The sequence below is a fragment of the Lepidochelys kempii genome, chromosome 2 (assembly GCF_965140265.1).
Source record: "Lepidochelys kempii isolate rLepKem1 chromosome 2, rLepKem1.hap2, whole genome shotgun sequence".
NCBI lineage: Eukaryota > Metazoa > Chordata > Testudines > Cheloniidae > Lepidochelys > Lepidochelys kempii.
This window is the reverse complement of record NC_133257.1, coordinates 189493772-189513231: the sequence shown is the minus strand read 5'-3', so window position 1 is coordinate 189513231 and position 19460 is coordinate 189493772. Positions and strand designations below refer to the sequence as shown.

Here is a 19460-nt window from a genome sequence, read left to right as displayed (position 1 = left end):
TAGCAAGCTCCTTATATTCTTGCATAGCCTTTTCAGAAGGGACTAGCATACACGAAATTATGTGGGCAAAATTTTTTTTTTTTTTTTTTGGCAAATAGTAAATTTGCTAAAAAATGCACTTTGGAGGGGCATCAAAACTATTCACAAATTCATATCAAAGTCAGCTGAAAGTTTCATCCAAAAAGAAAAATCTTTTTGAAATACTGAAACATTTGACACTTTCAGAATGAACCGTATTGACATTTCCAAAATGAAATGTTTCAAAACGACATTTCTTTTTCTTTGGGTTGAACGTTTTTTGTTTTTGTTTTTTTCTGTTTTGCGTTTTGGTGACTGAAACTGGAAAGATTCGGTTTCCTTTCAAAATTATCTGGATTTTTTTTTCCCCAGAACCAAAACAAAGTATCAGCTGTTTTCTCAGCTCTACATATGATGTGGAATGGGACTTTGTTATAACAGGCTAACTCCTAACCCAAAACCAGTTATTTGTATTAATTCCAATAGTGTAAAAAGTAAATAATGCTTTCCTAGCTAATGTAAAGATAAGTCCAACATCTGATTTTTGGAGAAGAGAGGAATGGGACGAGGTTCCAGTTCACCACATTTCTTTAATTGCTGTGTTGATCTAATTCTTTTTTTTTTTCTTCATTTCAGATGCAACATACTTGATTGACTTAGTCAAAGAGAGGGACATAAGTATAACCATACAGCCAAAATCACGACACAGTGGGCATCCTTTGCAGTTTGAGCCAGAATGTTTGATATGTAAAGATCCTAGAACCTGTGAACGTAATGTAACTTTAACATCAGGCACCATTTACAGGATTTTCTTCCTGTGTTATGATTTGGAGAATCTGAGGATCACAGCTGAAAAAACCATAGGTATGACAATAGCCTTGAATGTTGTTACCTACAGAAGGGTTCTACATGTTCTCATTTCCACAGTATTCTACTGAAGGTTCAAGCTTGTAAATCCCGTCTTTCATTTGTGCTTAAGTGTAGTTGGCTTGCAGACAGGCGCTGAACAAATAGGTGGTGGGTACAGTAAGTCAGTAAATCAACACAAACTGGTTTAGGATGTAGGGATTTGGTGACAGACAAGAACAGCATAGCTAATCCCTAGAAAAATTCAATCCTGGCACATGGAAGACAAGCAAGTGAGAGGGAAACTTCTTGCTTAGTGCTGGAACCTGTCTTAGGGCAGGGTGTTAGCAAAGCTCTCCTTCAAACATGGGGCAGGTGATATCCACGCTTCTTATACCAGATGTCTACACAATTCCATGGAAAATCCCATGAAGTCTGTAGACAAATGGTGATGGGAAGATAATATCCTGTGTGCTGACCAAGAGCCATCAGGCAAACTCTGTGCATTGGTATTTCTCAGTTTCCGTTAATGTCCTGTAAGAGTCAGGAGAAACACACTCATTTTATTAATGGTTACTATGGAAAATATAGTGGGAAAGGTGGGTATATGGATGTACTCTATAGTGCATCCCCACAGGACCAGAGCTAATGGGGAATTTGAGTTATTTCCATCTTTCAGCACATATATCCCCAATACCAAACAATGGAACTCTGCTGTTTTGTGTTTGTACAGACCTAAGCACTCTAGCACATAGCAAAATCTCATTTTAATAGCTCTGCTCAATGTGAAAAGTATAGCAATAATCTGTGTCTCTATGACTGCAGCCTGTTGGGATCTCAAAAGATGCCAAAAGAAGATCTATCACCTCACTGTGCCCAGGGCTATTTCCCAGCTTCCTGTTCGGCTGGATAAGTTTATTTGGAAGCTATTGGCTCCAGAAGAGATCAATGTGGAAATAATGTCTCCATCCTTGAAGCTACAACAACATATCCAAGAGCAGAGGTGCAATACAAGTTACAGCTATGGCATTGTCAGCACCACCAAGGGAAAGGAGTTAAACCTTGGTATATTCTGTCCTGGTGGATCCATTGAAAAGATTCAGATGAGAGACAATATCACCATATCCCTAAAAACATTTGGCAGAGGATTCCTCAATGACTCTCTTAATCAGGATCTGAAAATGTCTTTTGTGCCATTTATTAAAGGTAAGGTGGAGGTCTGTTCCCTCAATCCATTCCCCAACTCCTTCAGTATATCCATTAACACATAAGTGTTGTACATCCGATAATAAAATAACAGGAGTTAAATTTCTTACCGTCCAATTCCAATATCATTTGTCAAGGTTCCTCCCCCACTCTGAACTCTAGGGTACAGATGTGGGGACCTGCATGAAAAACCTCCTAAGCTTATCTTTACCAGCTTAGGTCAAAACTTCCCCAAGGTACAAAATATTCCACCCGTCGTCCTTGGATTGGCCGCTACCACCACCAAACTAATACTGGTTACTGGGGAAGAGCTGTTTGGACGCGTCTTTCCCCCCAAAATACTTCCCAAAACCTTGCACCCCACTTCCTGGACAAGGTTTGGTAAAAAGCCTCACCAATTTGCCTAGGTGACTACAGACCCAGACCCTTGGATCTTAAGAACAATGAACAATCCTCCCAACACTTGCACCCCCCCTTTCCTGGGAAATGTTGGATAAAAAGCCTCACCAATTTGCATAGGTGACCACAGACCCAAACCCTTAGATCTGAGAACAATGAAAAAGCATTCAGTTTCTTACAAGAAGACTTTTAATAAAAATAGAAGTAAATAGAAATAAAGAAATCCCCCCTGTAAAATCAGGATGGTAGATATCTTACAGGGTAATTAGATTCAAAAACATAAAGAACCCTCTAGGCAAAACCTTAAGTTACAAAAAAGATACACAGACAGAAATAGTTATTCTATTCAGCACAATTCTTTTCTCAGCCATTTAAAGAAATCATAATCTAACACATACCTAGCTAGATTACTTACTAAAAGTTCTAAGACTCCATTCCTGGTCTATCCCCGGCAGAAAACCAGCATATAGACAGACACACAGACCCTTTGTTTTTCTCCCTCCTCCCAGCTTTTGAAAGTATCTTGTCTCCTCATTGGTCATTTTGGTCAGGTGCCAGCGAGGTTACCTTTAGCTTCTTAACCCTTTACAGGTGAGAGGAGCTTTCCCCTGGCCAGGAGGGATTTCAAAGGGGTTTACCCTTCCCTTTATATTTATGACATCATTACTTGAGCAAAGCTTCCTTTGAATCAATGGAAGTTTTGCCTCTGTAAGAAGGGAATGAAAACTTCAGACTTGGACTTGTAGGTGGGTAGTTATGATGGAAATCCTGCAGGTAAACATGTTATAACTGGTTTCAGAGTAACAGCCGTGTTAGTCTGTATTCACAAAAAGAAAAGGAGTACTTGTGGCACCTTAGAGACTAACCAATTTATTTGAGCATAAGCTTTCGTGAGCTACAGCTCACTTCATCGGATGCATACTGTGGAAAGTTTAGAAGATCTTCTTATATACACACAAAGCATGAAAAAAATACCTCCTCCCACCCCACTCTCCTGCTGGTAATAGCTTATCTAAAGTGATCACTCTCCTTACAATGTGTATGATAATCAAGTTGGGCCATTTCCAGCACAAATCCAGGTTTTCTCACCCTCTCCCCCCCACCCCCGCCCACACACACAAACTCACTCTCCTGCTGGTAATAGCTTATCTAAAGTGACCACTCTCCTTACATTGTGTATGATAATCAAGGTGGGCTATTTCCAACACAAATCCAGGGTTTAACAAGAACGTCTGCGGGGGGTAGGAAAAAACAAGGGGAAATAGGCTACCTTGCATAATGACTCATCCACTCCCAGTCTCTATTCAAGCCTAAGTTAATTGTATCCAATTTGCAAATGAATTCCAATTCAGCAGTTTCTCGCTGGAGTCTGGATTTGAAGTTTTTTTGTTGTAAAATAGCGACTTTCATGTCTGTAATCGCGTGACCAGAGAGATTGAAGTGTTCTCCGACTGGTTTATGAATGTTATAATTCTTGACATCTGATTTGTGTCCATTTACTATTTTACGTAGAGACTGTCCAGTTTGACCAATGTACATGGCAGAGGGGCATTGCTGGCACATGATGGCATATATCACATTGGTGGATGTGCAGGTGAACGAGCCTCTGATAGTTTGGCTGATGTTATTAGGCCCTGTGATGGTGTCCCCTGAATAGATATGTGGGCACAGTTGGCAACGGGCTTTGTTGCAAGGATAGGTTCCTGGGTTAGTGGTTCTGTTGTGTGGTATGTGGTTGCTGGTGAGTATTTGCTTCAGGTTCGGGGGCTGTCTGTAGGCAAGGACTGGCCTGTCTCCCAAGATTTGTGAGAGTGTTGGGTCATCCTTCAGAATAGGCTGTAGATCCTTAATAATGCGTTGGAGGGGTTTTAGTTGGGGGCTGAAGGTGACGGCTAGTGGCGTTCTGTTATTTTCTTTGTTAGGCCTGTCCTGTAGTAGGTGACTTCTGGGTACTCTTCTGGCTCTATCAATCTGTTTTTTCACTTCTGCAGGTGGGTATTGTAGTTGTAAGAATGCTTGATAGAGATCTTGTAGGTGTCTGTCTCTGTCTGAGGGTTGGAGCAAATGCGGTTGTATCACAGAGCTTGGCTGTAGACTATGGATTGTGTGGTGTGGTCAGGGTGAAAGCTGGAGGCATGTAGGTAGGAATAGCGGTCACTAGGTTTCCGGTATAGGGTGGTGTTTATGTGACCATCGTTTATTAGCACTGTAGTGTCCAGGAAGTGGATCTCTTGTGTGGACTGGACCAGGCTGAGGTTGATGGTGGGATGGAAATTGTTAAAATCATGGTGGAATTCCTCAAGGGCTTCTTTTCCATGGGTCCAGATGTTGAAGATGTCATCAATATAGCGCAAGTAGAGTAGGGGCGTTAGGGGACGAGAGCTGAGGAAGCGTTGTTCTAAGTTAGCCATAAAAATGTTAGCATACTTTGGGGCCATGCGGGTACCCATAGCAGTGCCGCTGATCTGAAGGTATACATTGTCCCCAAATGTAAAATAGTTATGGGTAAGGACAAAGTCACAAAGTTCAGCCACCAGGTTAGCCGTGACATTATCGGGGATAGTGTTCTTGACAGCTTGTAGTCCATCTTTGCGTGGAATGTTGGTGTAGAGGGCTTCTACATCCATAGTGGCCAGGATGGTGTTATCAGGAAGATCACCAATGGATTGTAGTTTCCTCAGGAAGTCAGTGGTGTCTCGAAGGTAGCTGGGAGTGCTGGTAGTGTAGGGCCTGAGGAGGGAGTCTACATAGCCAGACAATCCTGCTGTCAGGGTGCCAATGCCTGAGATGATGGGGTGCCCAGGATTTCCAGGTTTATGGATCTTGGGTAGTAGATAGAATATCCCAGGTCAGGGTTCCAGGGGTGTGTCTGTGCGGATTTGATCTTGTGCTTTTTCAGGGAGTTTCTTGAGCAAATGCTGTAGTTGCTTGTTAAACCCTGGATTTGTGCTGGAAATGGCCCAACTTGATTATCATACACATTGTAAGGAGAGTAATCACTTTAGATAAGCTATTACCAGCAGGAGAGTGGGGTGGGAGGAGGTATTTTTTTCATGCTTTGTGTGTATATAATAAGATCTTCTAAACTTTCCACAGTATGCATCCGATGAAGTGAGCTGTAGCTCATGAAAGCTTATGCTCAAATAAATTGGTTAGTCTCTAAGGTGCCACAAGTACTCCTTTTCTTCATGTTATAACTGTATTACACAAAAATGGTGATAAGTGACATGTTACTACTAAGAAGATATTGTGTTTTTTTTCTGTATGAATCACTAGTCACCATTGTAAGTGATGCGTTTTATTTTAGAAAAGAGTGGCTAAGTAATGTATTTAAAGAGAAAGTTAAGAGCAGTGACAATACTATGTATACAATCTATCTCTTCCTATACTACAGAGGAATGTATCTTCACTGTGATCCCAGACCCAAAAGCGCAAGTTTACCTACAAACCCCTAACTGGCTAGAGGGTTTGCCTCCTTATGTCTCCGTGTCCTGGAACATCACAGTCCCCAGTAAGCAAGTTGCTCGCTTAGCATTCTTGAAGGAGCGGATGGACATTGCTTGTGAAACGGGGCGCGCCTATGTCAACATACAGGAACAGAAACCAAAGGCTGAAGAAACTGTGCGCCGTGAAGATGAGCTGCTTCCTGAGCCCCTGCATATGTACCACCACTTCTGGGTAAACATCTCTAACTGTAAACCAGTGAATAAGAAACAGCTGAGCCTGCAGTTCTGGGTGACATTTGTCCCACAAAAGAGGGGTGAGTTGTTGCTGTCTTTCTGTACTGAGGGAGGATCATGCTCTGTAGTATGGATGCTCTGGTGTTTTCTGTCCACAGCTGTAGATGTACTTGTAGACTATTTGCTTCATCAATTTGTTGAACACAGAGATGCTTCTTAGCAGCTTTACAAAACTGCAGCTTTTTCTACGGTTTGTAGAATACAGCATCAGATGCCTAAACTCTGTCAGGATCCTCTTTCTTTTTTGGATGTATTCACTTGGGAAACAGTCAAAAGAAGTAGAAAGTGTAAAAATGCGGAAGAGATTGAAGTAGCAGAATTGTGAGAGATGATTCTGAACTTAGTTGAAACAGGGAATGTAAAACTTGATGTATAAATTCCAAGATACTTAAAGATACAATCTGTATTTCAGACACCATATTAGAGAGCATTTAGGAATATACATATATTAATGATTTAGATGTTTTCAATTTCACTATCAGTCTTGTATTTCAGTTTCCTCTTTGCTATATTTAGCTTAAAAGTAAGTAAGGGAAGGATGTTCTCTTCTTAATGGAAGATGGACAAAAGAGCTGCGGCCTCCTGTGGGATTAGACTCCAAGTCTGAACGTTGGTATTTGGATGTGCTAATTTCAATGGGGCTGCACACAGGTCCTCACTATCGGACCTAAGAGATTATGACCGAAAGCAAATAATCCACTGTACAATCATAAAAAAAATTCAAATAAAATTACGGACAATACCTAGAATCAGTTCCCTGAATCATAGAGCTTTTTATTAAGTCAGCCTTTGCTACCTAAATTTGGTAACCATTTTAAGCACTGGGAGAAGGCTGAAATAATACTGAAATCGTGAAGTCGCAGTATGTATTTAATAACTGAAAAACAAAACAACACACACAGTTAAGATTGGCAAACGAAAAAAAACAAACCCCACAGACTGACACATAGGTAAGGACTTCTTAAAATCTCATTGTATCCTTTCCTCCAGCTGTCTTTCCTCTTTGTAAGATGTCTAGTTAGGCACAAATCCAGCAATCTGATCTGGTCAGGACCAGTGGATCCTTACAGTCACATGTATCTGATTGCAGAAGTGGGGCCTTAATCTGTATGTTACTTGGTATAGAAACTTAACTTGTGTGTCTGTAAAAGACCTGGCATGCTTTGGCACTGTGTAAATAATGAAGGTTTCTCTTAAATGCACATCGTGTGTGTCTGCCTGCCTTCTTTTTAACAAGCATGAATGAGAAAATTTGGCACAGAATTATCTCTGAAATGGCTACTAATATTACTCCTAATTAGTATTAATCATAAAATCCCTGCACTTCGACATACCTGAACTTCAAAAATCTTTGAGAGCCAGAGACATGTACTTTAAAAGATTTTTCTCCCCCTTTTCAAGGTTCCTTCCCCACTCTGAACTCTAGGGTACAGATGTGGGGACCTGCATGAAAGACCCCCTAAACTTATTCTTACCAGCTCAGGTTAAAAACTTCCCCAAGGTACAAACTTTGCCTTGTCCTTGAACAGTATGCTGCCACCACCAAGCGTTTTAAACAAAGAACAGGGAAAGAGACCACTTGGAGATGTTTTCCCCCCTTAAATATCCCCCCAAGCCCTATACCCCCTTTCCTGGGGAAGGCTTGATAATAATCCTCACCAATTGGTACAGGTGAACACAGACCCAAAAGCTTGGATCTTAAGAACAATGAAAAATCAATCAGGTTCTTAAAAGAAGAATTTTAATTAAAGAAAGGGTAAAAGAATCACCTCTGTAAAATCAGGATGGTAAATACCTTACAGGGTAATCAGATTCAAAACATAGAGAATCCCTCTAGGCAAAACCTTTAAGTTACAAAAAGACACAAAAACAGGAATATACATTCCCTCCGGCACAGTTTATTTTACAAGCCATTAAACAAAAGAAAATCTAACGCATTTTCTAGCTAGCTTACTTACTAACTTTACAGGAGATGTAAGACTTATATTCCTGATCTGTTCCCGACAAAAGCATCACACAGATAGACAGAACCCTTTGTTCCCCCTCCCCTCCAGATTTGAAAGTATCTTGTCCCCTCATTGGTCATTTTGGGTCAGGTGCCAGAGAGGTTACCTTAGCTGCTGAACCCTTTACAGGTGAAAAAGTTTTGCCTCTGGTCAGGCGGGATTTTATAGCACTGTATACAGAAAGGTGGTTACCCTTCCCTTCATATTTATGACACCCCTAGACATCAATAATTGTCTAGATCTAGTGTTTTGTTCTTAATGCCCTAATTCTTCCCAGTCCATCCACATAGATTAAAATTTGCTTATGAATTTGGAGGACCTTCCTTGCTCAGACAGAATCTAGAAACAAAGTATGTGATTGACTTCTGTCTCTGATATTTCATACAATGAAGATCATTAGCACTTACACAGTACTTTTAATCTTCAAATCACTTTACCAACATTAACTAATCATTGCAATAGTGCTGTGAGGTAGGTAATAACTATTTAATTACTCTCATTTTTAAGGATGGAGAAACTCAGGCAGAGAGACTGGGTGTTTTGCCCAAAGCTGCAGAAAGAATCTTTCAGCTAGGATTAGAACTCAGGAAATCCTGATGTCCTGCTCTCTCCTCAGACTAGACCACACTTTTTTCTGATTAGTATTATTCCTTTAAATCAGAATATCAATATCATCATCCTCATCGTAATATACCGTGCCTTCCATTTTCAAAGCTCTGCTGCAAACTCTGGTATCTATCATGTACGGGTCAGCACCAATGGTAGCAAATTTGTGAGTCATATCCTTTTACCTATATTGTTGTACACTGTAATGCCATACATCTACCAGAGGCTCTGTGTGTGTGTAGAGAGACAGGAACTAATTGCTAGGAAATTAGGTTTGTAAGGGAGGATCTTTCTAAATGAAAGACACACCATGTACTGTAAAAATACTACTCTCTCTCAGCTGGCAATGAGGTCTGCAGTATGTAATAAATCTTTGATTACTCATGTTTGGGAGCTCACATAAGGACTAACTTCTTAGATGAGTAAAATTGTGTGATCAGGTCACTTACAGCGCCGCAGCTGTGCCACTGTAGCGCGTAGTGAAGACGCTACCTACGCCGAAGGGAGGGCTTCTCCTGTCGGTGTGGGTACTCCACCTCCCCGAGAGGCGGTAGTTATACCGACCTAACTCCCAATGTAGACAGTGCTATGTCAACAAGAGAGCTTCTCCTGTTAACATAGCGCTGTGTATACATCGGGAGTTAGGTTGGTATAACTACATTGCTCAAGGGTGTGAATTTTCCACACTTCTGAGCGACGGTTCTACTGACATACGTTGGTAGTGTATACCAAGCCTAGGTCTGTGATCTTGGGAATTAAAATTTCACTAGACCTTTGTATGCCTTCTGGGTATGTTTATTTAAAAAAAGAAATCCTTAAATACCATGTAGAAAATCAAATGTAGTGGGCTTTTTTTAAGCTACTCTCCACATTAATGAACAGGTAATGTTCTATACTGAAAGGCAGGCTTATAGAGACTCCAGAGTCTGGGACTTGTTTTCAGAGTGTAAAATAGTTAAAGCATTACCTCTGACTATGTATACCTATATAAAAACAAAATTAAATCCTGCTATCCTATGGGCTGCTTGCCAACTGTCAATTCTGTGGTAGCTGATAAAAAGGTGCCGTTGAATTTTCAGTCATCTGGCAAACTGAGATCAATAATGACTCTTCCTATGCTCCTCCAGATTGAAGCCCACACTGTGTACCAAGGCACATTCTCTGACACGCTTGCTTCTAAGGCTGTGTCTACACTGGCAATTGAACGACAAAACTTTTGTCTTTGAGGTGTTAACCCCTCCCTCCCCAAAAAGACACAAGTTTTGCTGCGACAAGTGCCAGTGTGAACAGCGCATTATTGGCAGGAGAACCGACAAACCGCGGCTACACTGTGCGACTTCTAGGGGCACGGCTGTGGCAGTGCAGCCATGTCGCTAAAAGCTGCATAATATAGACATAGCCTAAGAAGTGCCTCTCCGCTGAGATTCATTCAATGGCAGGATTAGGATTAGGGAGTTCCTTGCTCCAACTCGTGTCCGATCTACAAGAACTTCCCGCCTGTCAGGATAAAGTGTAGTGCACTTTCTTCTTCAGCTTCAAGGCCCCAATCATGCAAAACCCTTATGTCTGCAAGTAGTCCCGTTCAGCTCAATGGAAGTACTTGCATTTACAGCTGTGAGGCCTACAGCAAGAGTTGGCAATGAAGATTAGAACAGATTACATCACCTTCTACTGAACCTCTAATTCTTTTCCTCTTTAGTTCACACTTCATTGCCTTTAAACTTATTTCTTTAAATGTGTGTTTTCTTTCTTAAACTTTTTTTTTGCTTTAATTCAGTCAAACTTCTATGGCTCCATTCCTATAAATTCCTGCACCCTGGGTACATTGACGTGCTTGATTGATTGATTTTGTGAGGCTTTCATTTATGGCACCTTAAAGATCTGTCGGGTGGCTTTGTGTTTGTTTGTTACTTACATCTTTAAATAGGTTGAAGGAGAGTTAATGAAAGGATCCTGCTATTTCACTCCTTTGCTGTTGGAGCCTTTTCCCTTCCTCTTCACACATGTGTTTAATCAGTCAATCAGATGTAAGTAAGTGAGATGTAGGAGGTAAGTGTAGAGGCACAAGAACTGGCTGAGTCTCTGTGCAGACCTGGTATGTTAAGCAGCAATGATGCAAGTCAAGTATGGCAGCTAGATTTCAATAGGTTAACTGTGGTTGCATATTGCTGAATGACTTTATTTCTCTTCCTTGTATCTTTTTTTTTTTTTTTTTTTTTATAGATGTGACAGTGATAATTGCTGTGGTAGTTGGTGTGGCTGGAGCGCTCTCAATTATCGGAATCGTCATATGCTGCACTAGGAAGAGGTATGTTCATTACTCAAGATGCTGATTTAGGCAGATTAAGAAGCAGTTTTGCCAGGGGGTACCATTCCTCTTATTTAACATATTGGATAGGTGGTCCTTGAAGAAGGGTCTGGAGTGTGCAGTGGAAGGTGTAGGATAGACCGGCACAATGGGTTGCAATTAAAAAGCTTAAGATTCTTGCAACAATATTGTAAATCACTTTACTAATGCACTTTGCACTACCATAGACTTCTGATGTTTGTTTGAATGTGTTAAGGTAGATATCTCCTGAACTTTATTAAAGGTATGTTTCCAAGTTAATTTGGCTGCTTTCCCTGAAAGCAGTGTACAATCACTATTCAGTCAAATGTCCCCTTCCCTTTACCGATATCTCATAAAACAAGTCAGTTTATGCATCAATGCGTTGCGCAGCATTTAGTCAGGAGCAGATTTGATTTCCTAATTCTGGGTGACTTAAGGAAGTCACATTACGATGAGTCAGTAATGTTTCTCATGGTTATAGGTAGTTACTATCTACAGATGATACAAACTGAAAACCTCTTTTGTACATACTTGCAAGAGAGCGGGATAGAAAAAGGCCAAAATCAATCAGATCCATCCAGCTTCTAGCACTAGGGGATTCTCTCTTGGTTTTCGTGGCCTGGGAAGAGTAGTTTAATTAAAGTTGAGCCCTGAAAGAAGGAACCCAATCCTGCAAATACTCATAACTTTACTCGGATGAAGCTAATGGGGATACTTCTACACATTAAGTGTTTCCAGGATTTGGGTCCTCATTTGTAAACTGTAATGAAGATGTTCTTGGGGTGGTAACTAGACCTCTGCAAAATCATCTCCCTTGAAACAAGCTAGATGATTGTAGGACTTTTCACTAGCTTGGGTGTAAAAAATTTGGGGCACTTGGTCCTAGGGCAATGTTTCTAACTGTAAACTCCTTTACTACTTGTGAACAAGCTCCTCTGCCCTGCAGAGAAAATACTTGAGGCATAGACTTGATGGAAATATAATTAAATATAAAAATAAATGGATGTTGCCTTACGGAGTTTGAATACACAAGTAACATATGGATTTACAGTGGTTCTCACTTGTTAATTTTTGTTTTATAACAGGAAGAAGGAAAGCCAGAATCCTGAAGTGGGTACATACAATGTCAACATCAATACCCAGATGCCTGGAAGACGGGGCTTATTCAAAAAGAGGAGGCAGGAAAATGACTCCCATGTCTATGCAGTCATTGATGATGCCATGGTGTATGGAGATTTGCTGAAGGAATCCAATGGATCAGTCAATCCAGAGGTAGATGTGTACCGGCCTTTTGATGGGCCTGTGGGTGACACACCACCTACTCCACCTCCCATCTCTTTCAAGAGAGACACTCAAATATCAAACTCTGAGGAACTCCCCTTCGGCCCAGAGAGGGACAGTGAACCATACACTTTTGCACATCACAAACCAGAGGAGACCAGGGGCAACGGAGACACAAGTGTGAACAGTACTGGAGATGTGGGCATGTCCTTCTTGGAAAGTAAGGAACAAGAAGGCTTGGTGGAATAACTTATGCCAAAGGAATGACTTTGGTTTGGAAATGAGGGTGACGCTGTGAGGAAAAGTGCTCTCATATGCTGCAGAAAAATCGGAAGAGGAGATTTATTGTTTTAAGCGTGGATAGACGTGGGTTGTTTTAACCTCAACTGCTGATGTTTTCAAATTTTAGAATGAACCTTTAGGAAACCTATCAACAGTTCATGTACCATCCATGAATGCAAGTACTTCTCTTTTGGAAATGGAAACAAAGATATACGTCCTCTTCTATCATAAAGCCAGAGGGAAAATGGATTTTTAAAAGCTCAGGAACTGAACAGAACTGGGAGAATATTTGCCCAACAGTTTCTCTCTTCCAAGTAATTCCTCCTTTTCCTGAAGATTGCTGGGTGTTGATTGAAGATGTATCCCACACCACTGACTCAGGGCAGCTCTGAAATCTATGGAATGTTCTTACTAGAAGCTGGATTTCTTCCCTAAAGTCGGAGCATAGGAAGTGGTATTGTATGCCAGTTCTTCTCCCTGCATCTCCTAGTTTAGCAGCAAGCATAATACTCTTGTGTATTTGTTTTAAAAAATTATCATTTTTGAGAGCTTAAAAAAAACTTGCACTCCCGCTCTGATGGTTGTAGGGTTCAGGTCTGTCTTATTCCACTATGCTTTCTTGTTCCAGTAATGACAGAAGGTGCTCTAAAGAAATAATAATGGCATCCCATCTGCTACTAATGCTTTGCACTTGACCTGAAAGAGAGATTTGTTTATTGAAGGAAGACAAGTATTAAAGTGGAAAAATGTGTTCCATTTCCAACATGCAATTACTCTGTCAGACCCTTGTGCAAAATGTATGAATTAATCCACAAAGCAGGCCTAGGTATTTACTAGAGTTTTAATGTTGGTTTTAATGTTGGATTATCCTGCCTGAATAATGCAGGAGCACAAGTCTTGTGGGCATTTCCACAGAAATGGTCAGAGGCCCAGCCACTCGTATGGGCAAGTGTCTAATTTGTGTATATGTACAATCACAATGATTATGTGCACACTTTTGCATATGGCACTAGAGCGGACTACTTGGAGATCTGGCTCTGCTTGTCACACTATGAATGATCTCTTGCATAACAATATTTGAAGGGACTTGTAGAAGAAACTATATAAACTTATGCACAGTAACTGGAGACTTCAAGCAACTATAACCGTCTATGGCTGAAATCCTGGCCCAACCGAAGTTAATGCAGATTTTTCTGTTGACATCAACAGGGCAAGGATTTTCACTTTCTGTGCTAAATATTTTATCATTACTCTCCTTAATAAAATAACAATACCATTCTCCTTGAATCAATATCCGTTTCATACTTACATTGCATCTGAAGCAGTTTTATCATAGAATTTCTGTTAGCATGTTGTGAGATCCCTGTCATCTGAGAGTACTTTTAATTGTGTCTTAGGGAGATTAAGTGGTTATATGTTGCACTTGAGTGGAGAAATGTGTATTCTTATATCCATCTCCTCTTTGTTGTTGGGATCACATTTGTCAAGGTACAGTAGAGCATTGAAATGCCATGTGAGAACTTAAATTATGCTATTCTGCCTTGTTTCCTGCAATAACTATAGTTATTTTTCTCAGGCAAATAACTTCCATAATATATTTTTCTTGGGCCAATTCAGTTCTGTCTCCAACTGGTCAATGTTACTTAATTTCCATCTTTTTTTGGAAAGGATTGGGGGGGCTCTGTAGAAATATTCAAAACCCCCTGTTATCCATCTGTGTTAATCTTTGCAATTTATTAGGCAAGAGACTTTAGTTCTTATTCTGGCTAACAAACTGCAAAGCGTATGACATGGGCCAAACTTTCTCTAATCCCATCTCTTGATTTTGAGGGAAGAATGTGAAGGTCGCGTTATCCAACTCTTCTGGTGGCTGTATGGTTTTTATTAGGTATAGTTTAACTTTTTGGTTGGTACGAAATCAAAGTTACAATGTGTTTATCATGGTTTGCAATTCTCTCTTTGCCAATTTCGGACTTCACTGCATTTCCTTTGCTGCATTAAGTATAGGAATTGAAACATTGGCTCAAGTTTCATTTTTGTTAGGAGAAATCGCAGTTTTAAAAAAAATATTGCAATAAATAGAACTAAACTGTGAGCACAAACTGGAGTAGTTACCAGGGCAATTTCAGCCCTTTTATGTTTCTTTCTTTCTTTTGTAAATTGGGTTTTGAAGTAGCTACAGTGGTGCTAAATGAGAGCTTCAGAATCTTTTCTCCTGAGCAAGCTGGAATGATCACTTGGGCAGTTCAGAACTTAAAGGACCTCTGCAATTCTGCTACCCTATGGCATTAGCGCTATTCACATGAACCATACAGGAGTGATCAAGGAAATCTGGTAGGGATTTGACATTTTCGTGTATGCCAAAACTGCACTTAAGTTACATGAAACCAATAGTTCTCCTGTAAGATGATTTCTGGGTTAAGTTTACTTTCCCAGGGAGAGGGGAGGAAGAATTCTATCAACTAGCATATAAAGATTCAATCCTGCAGACCTTATGCTGGCAAAACTCCCATTGACTTTAATGAGGGTCTTGTCTATTCAAGGAATGCAGGATCAGCCTTGTGTATTTTTTGTATCTGACAGCTTATAGTAAAAAGAATCCCAGGCAACAAGAATGTATTTCTGTAGAACAAAGTTTACGATGATAATAACTTATTCACTGAATGTATATATCTATTTTGTTTTACAGCTGTGGTGGTATACTGTTAATTTCCTTTTTAAGAAAGAAATGTGTTTTAGATACGTATTTTCATATTTTAGGTGTTTCTTTTGTAACATGTTTGTATGCAACAGAATAAATCCAACACAGAGCCTTACTAAGATCATAATGTTTGTAATTATTTAAGCCAAATTGACACAGGCATTGGGTTCCAGTGTAATCATTTCGGGAGGGGAATAGCGCAAAAGTATACCTCGCTGTAAGCATCTGATCTCAAACAGAGCCTTATTACAATGTATGACATTTGTGGTTTTGATTACAATAAATTGTATGGAGTCTGTGTATCCATAGCCGCTTTCTTGTTTTAATGGTATGTGCATTTTGTGCTCATTAAACAGCCTGCTTGAAATCCCTGGAGACTGAAGTGTTTGGTTTTATCGGCAGAATAACTACAGAATAGACATTGGCAATTCAAGCTTTCCCCACCTCACCTTCACAATTGGCCTTAACCATGACCTAGTCAGATCACCTCTAGTGATGAGAAGGAAGTTGAGCTGACATGTCCAGTCAGTCCTTAACCCCGCTGAGATTGCAAATTATTATTTATTTATTTGTTTATTTATTTATTTAGAATGCAGACACTTGTCCACTAAGAACTGGACGGAGATTGCTTCATCTCATGTGAGCCACCAAACAGTTTCTGTGCAGTAATGACATCTGGTCTCTACTTATCTGTGCCAGATTTGAGATCTTAAACTTCCTGAATCCTGTTAACCATTAATTCTGTTATTTAGTCCCCTGAGATAGTTATGTGGCTCTGAGCCTAGATCCAGCTTTCTTTTAGACCAGTGGCTCTCAACCTTTCCAGACTACTGTACCCCTTTCAGGAGTCTGGTTTGTCTTGTGTACCCCAAGTTTCACCTCACTTAAAAACTTGCTTACAAAATCAAGTCCTAAAAATACAAGTGTCACAGCACTCTATTACTGAAAAATTGCTACTTTCTCATGTTTACCATATAATTACAAAATAAATCAATTGGAATATAAATATTGTACTTACATTTCAATGTATAGTGTGTATAGAGATGTATAAAAAAGTTATTGTATGAAATTTTATTTTGTACTGACTTTGCTAGTACTTTTTATGTAGCCTGTTGTGAAATTAGGCAAATATCTAGATGAGTTGATGTACCCCTGGTTGAGAACTACTGTTTTAGAGAGTACAGCTAAGCAGAAGCATCTATCTCTAAGAGCAGAGGACCTCGAATGTAGCGAAGTGAAGCCTCACCAGCGCAGCACCTCCTGCTGGTCGTCTGAGAATTAGCTCTTTTCCAGCGTATAGAGTGCCTTCTGCAGGCCTGCTGAGGGCACCATGTCCTTCCCAGAGCCCGGTGCCCTTTACCTTGGGGTTCTGCTTCAGCAGTGCCCCCATGCTCTGGGTCTCCCCTCCAAGGGGAACCCCCAACACTTTAAACCCACCTTGCCTCAGTGGCTACTGCCAGTCATAATCTAGCCCCCTTTCACTGGGGCAGACTGTAGTTTGTAATGGCCACTCATCAGTGGCACGGGGTCAGGACCAGCTGCCTCAGCCTATTCCCAAGCTGCACCTCTGTAGCCCCAGTACCTTTTGTAGGCCTTCACCAAGGCCTGAAGCCTGGGGGTTTACCAGGCTGGAGCTCCCCAGCTCCCTTTGCCTTTCCCCAGCACTGCTCTGCTTCAGGTGCCTTGCTCTCAGGCAGCTAGCTCTTCCCACTCCAGTGCTAGAGTGAGACTCCTTCAGCTCCTGACCCCCAGTCCTCTTACAGATGTAAGGGGACTGTTGCCCCCTTACTAACATTCAGTGGGGGTGTTTTAGTTTCTACCTCCCAGTACTAAAAGGGGAAGAGTCTATGGGGAATCTGGACCCTGAGACTGACAGCCCCCAGGAACAATGGGGAGAGGCCAATGCTCCAGGTCAGCCTGAATGACAGGGCGGGCAGGCTAATCAGGGAGTCAGGAGGCCAGGGGTGTCCCGTCCTCCGTGAGAGCTGGACTTGCTTGGGTCACATGGAGTGGGGCCGAGCTAAGGAGAAAGTAGGGGCCCAAGCTTAGCTGGGGAGCAGAGCTGTGCCAGATCCAGAGGGGCCAGAAAAGCAGTCCAGAGAGAGCAACCCCTGTCCTGGGAGCAGAGCTGCAGCCCCAAAGCCAGAGGCACAGCCCAGAGAGAGCAGACTTGCCCTGGGAGCAAAGCTGCAGCAACCAGAGCCAGAGGGTCCAGAAAAGCAGCCCAGGAAGCAGGTCAGTGCTGGGAGCAGAGTCACAGAAGCAGCCTGCAGAGCAGACCTGTCCTGGGAGCAGAGCTGTAGCAACCAGAGCCAGAGGGGCCAAAGAAGCAGCCCAGGGAGCTGGAGGCAGAGCAGCAGCAGTGCAGAGACGGAGTGGTGCAGTTGGGGCTGCAGCAGTCTGGAGCTGGGTGCGGTGAGCAGCTGAGGAGAGCGAGGGGGACCCTGGGCAGCGGGCCCAGCATAGAGGCTCTGCAGGCCAGGCTTGAATCGTAACCCCGACAGGGCGGGGGCGACACTGGGAAGAAGGGTCCTACCACTTAGAGCCTGAGAGCGTGTGGCCACCACCAGAGCAAGTGTCCAACCCACAGCATCCCTGCAGCAAAGCCAGGGCCTGAGAAGAAGGCCTGGGACTTACAAGGAACAGTCTCTGAACTGCCCTGACATTCCAGAGACACTGTTTGTGATGTTCACTGCCACAGAGTGGGTTGATGTGTTTCCTTTAACCTTTCCCATTTTTCCTTATTCTTTTTAAAATTAATTGTTGATTAAATAACTTGCATTTGCTTTAACTTGTATGTAATGGTCAGTGGGTCAGAGAAGTGCCCAGTGCAGAGAGAGTACCCTGGAGTGGGGACACCCTAGTTCCTGTCCTAGGTGACCACAGCAGGGTTGGGGGTCCAGCCCCCCAGGAATCCTGGGCCCAGCCTTGTTGGGGTTATGAGGACTCTGCCAGACAGGAGAGTGGAAGGGGAGCCCTCAAGGGCAGGGAGGCCACTGGGTAAAGGAAGTGGGAGCGAGGACTCAGATCCTTTCGCTAGCCCACTTCATCAGGGTAGTACAGAAGCCGGGAAAGTTTCCCACAATAGCAGGACTATTCCCCCGCTTACATAAGGGCCAACTGGGCCGTGATTGAGCTGGCCACAGCTGTGGCTGCTTCCCTAATCAGCCTAGTTTGGCTGCTTTTAACCTGTCTATCAGACAGGGGTAGCCACCTCACTACACAGAAGAATAATCTCTCTTATCTAGATCCTGCTAGGTGCTTAATACTCAGGCCCCAATACAGCAAAGTACCGAAGAACATGTTTAACTTTAAGCATGTGAATAGTCCTGTCGATTTCAAAGTGAAGCAAGTGCTTAAGTGCTATGATTTGGATCAGGGCCTCCATAGCCTAGTACCTTATAGGAACGAGTATTTGTTGAGCTTAAACTGATGTTGAAGGTTTTTAAAAGGGCAGCAGTGCCATTAGTCCACATAGTTGTGAAGTAGAAACTTCACTGTGTGGCTGACAGAGAAGAAACTATAGAATGTGGACATTGCATGGATAGAAGGGGGGAAAGTGAAGATTTAAAAATCTAGTCCTGGACATACCTCTCAACCCGCCGAGACCCAAATGTGGGATGCCACGTGTGCAAAGACCCAGACTGAAGAGACCCGGAAATTACTCATGCAGGAAATGTAAACTGCTGTGGGATTACTTCATTTAATGTAAAGAACGGTTCTGTATTTCAAGCCCCATGAGTCTTTATTTCTGATGTAAACAACTTTAAAAAATTAAAGGAGAGGACACAAAATTTTGTTTGGAACACAGGGGACTCTGGGGTGAGTGAGGGATGGTTGAGATGCATGGTCCGATCAAAATTGATGAGCCACTGCAAGGCTGCTCATGTTCTTTTGTCCCACTAGGGGGCCAGCAAATGTTCCTCTGTCCCACTAGGGGGCCAGAACAAACCCTCTTACTCCCCTGGGCCGGGCTGGAGCCATCTCATTCTTGTCCGACTGACGCTCTCCTCATGTTGGGATACAGTCACCCTGCCCTATACAGC

At 42.0% G+C, this 19460-nt stretch overlaps 1 protein-coding gene across 1 annotated transcript in view; it reads left to right on the top strand.

The window, feature by feature from the left end:
- Positions 1 to 15784, top strand: part of CDCP1 (CUB domain containing protein 1) — a 52755-nt gene extending 36971 nt beyond the window's left edge. Inside the window, exons 5-9 of the mRNA XM_073333147.1 lie at positions 655 to 882; positions 1690 to 2070; positions 5864 to 6229; positions 11045 to 11129; positions 12236 to 15784. Of these exons, the coding sequence (XP_073189248.1) occupies positions 655 to 882; positions 1690 to 2070; positions 5864 to 6229; positions 11045 to 11129; positions 12236 to 12680 (1505 nt within the window). The 3' untranslated portion in view covers positions 12681 to 15784. The remainder of the gene's footprint in view (positions 1 to 654; positions 883 to 1689; positions 2071 to 5863; positions 6230 to 11044; positions 11130 to 12235) is intronic.
- The last annotated feature ends 3676 nt before the right edge of the window (positions 15785 to 19460 follow it).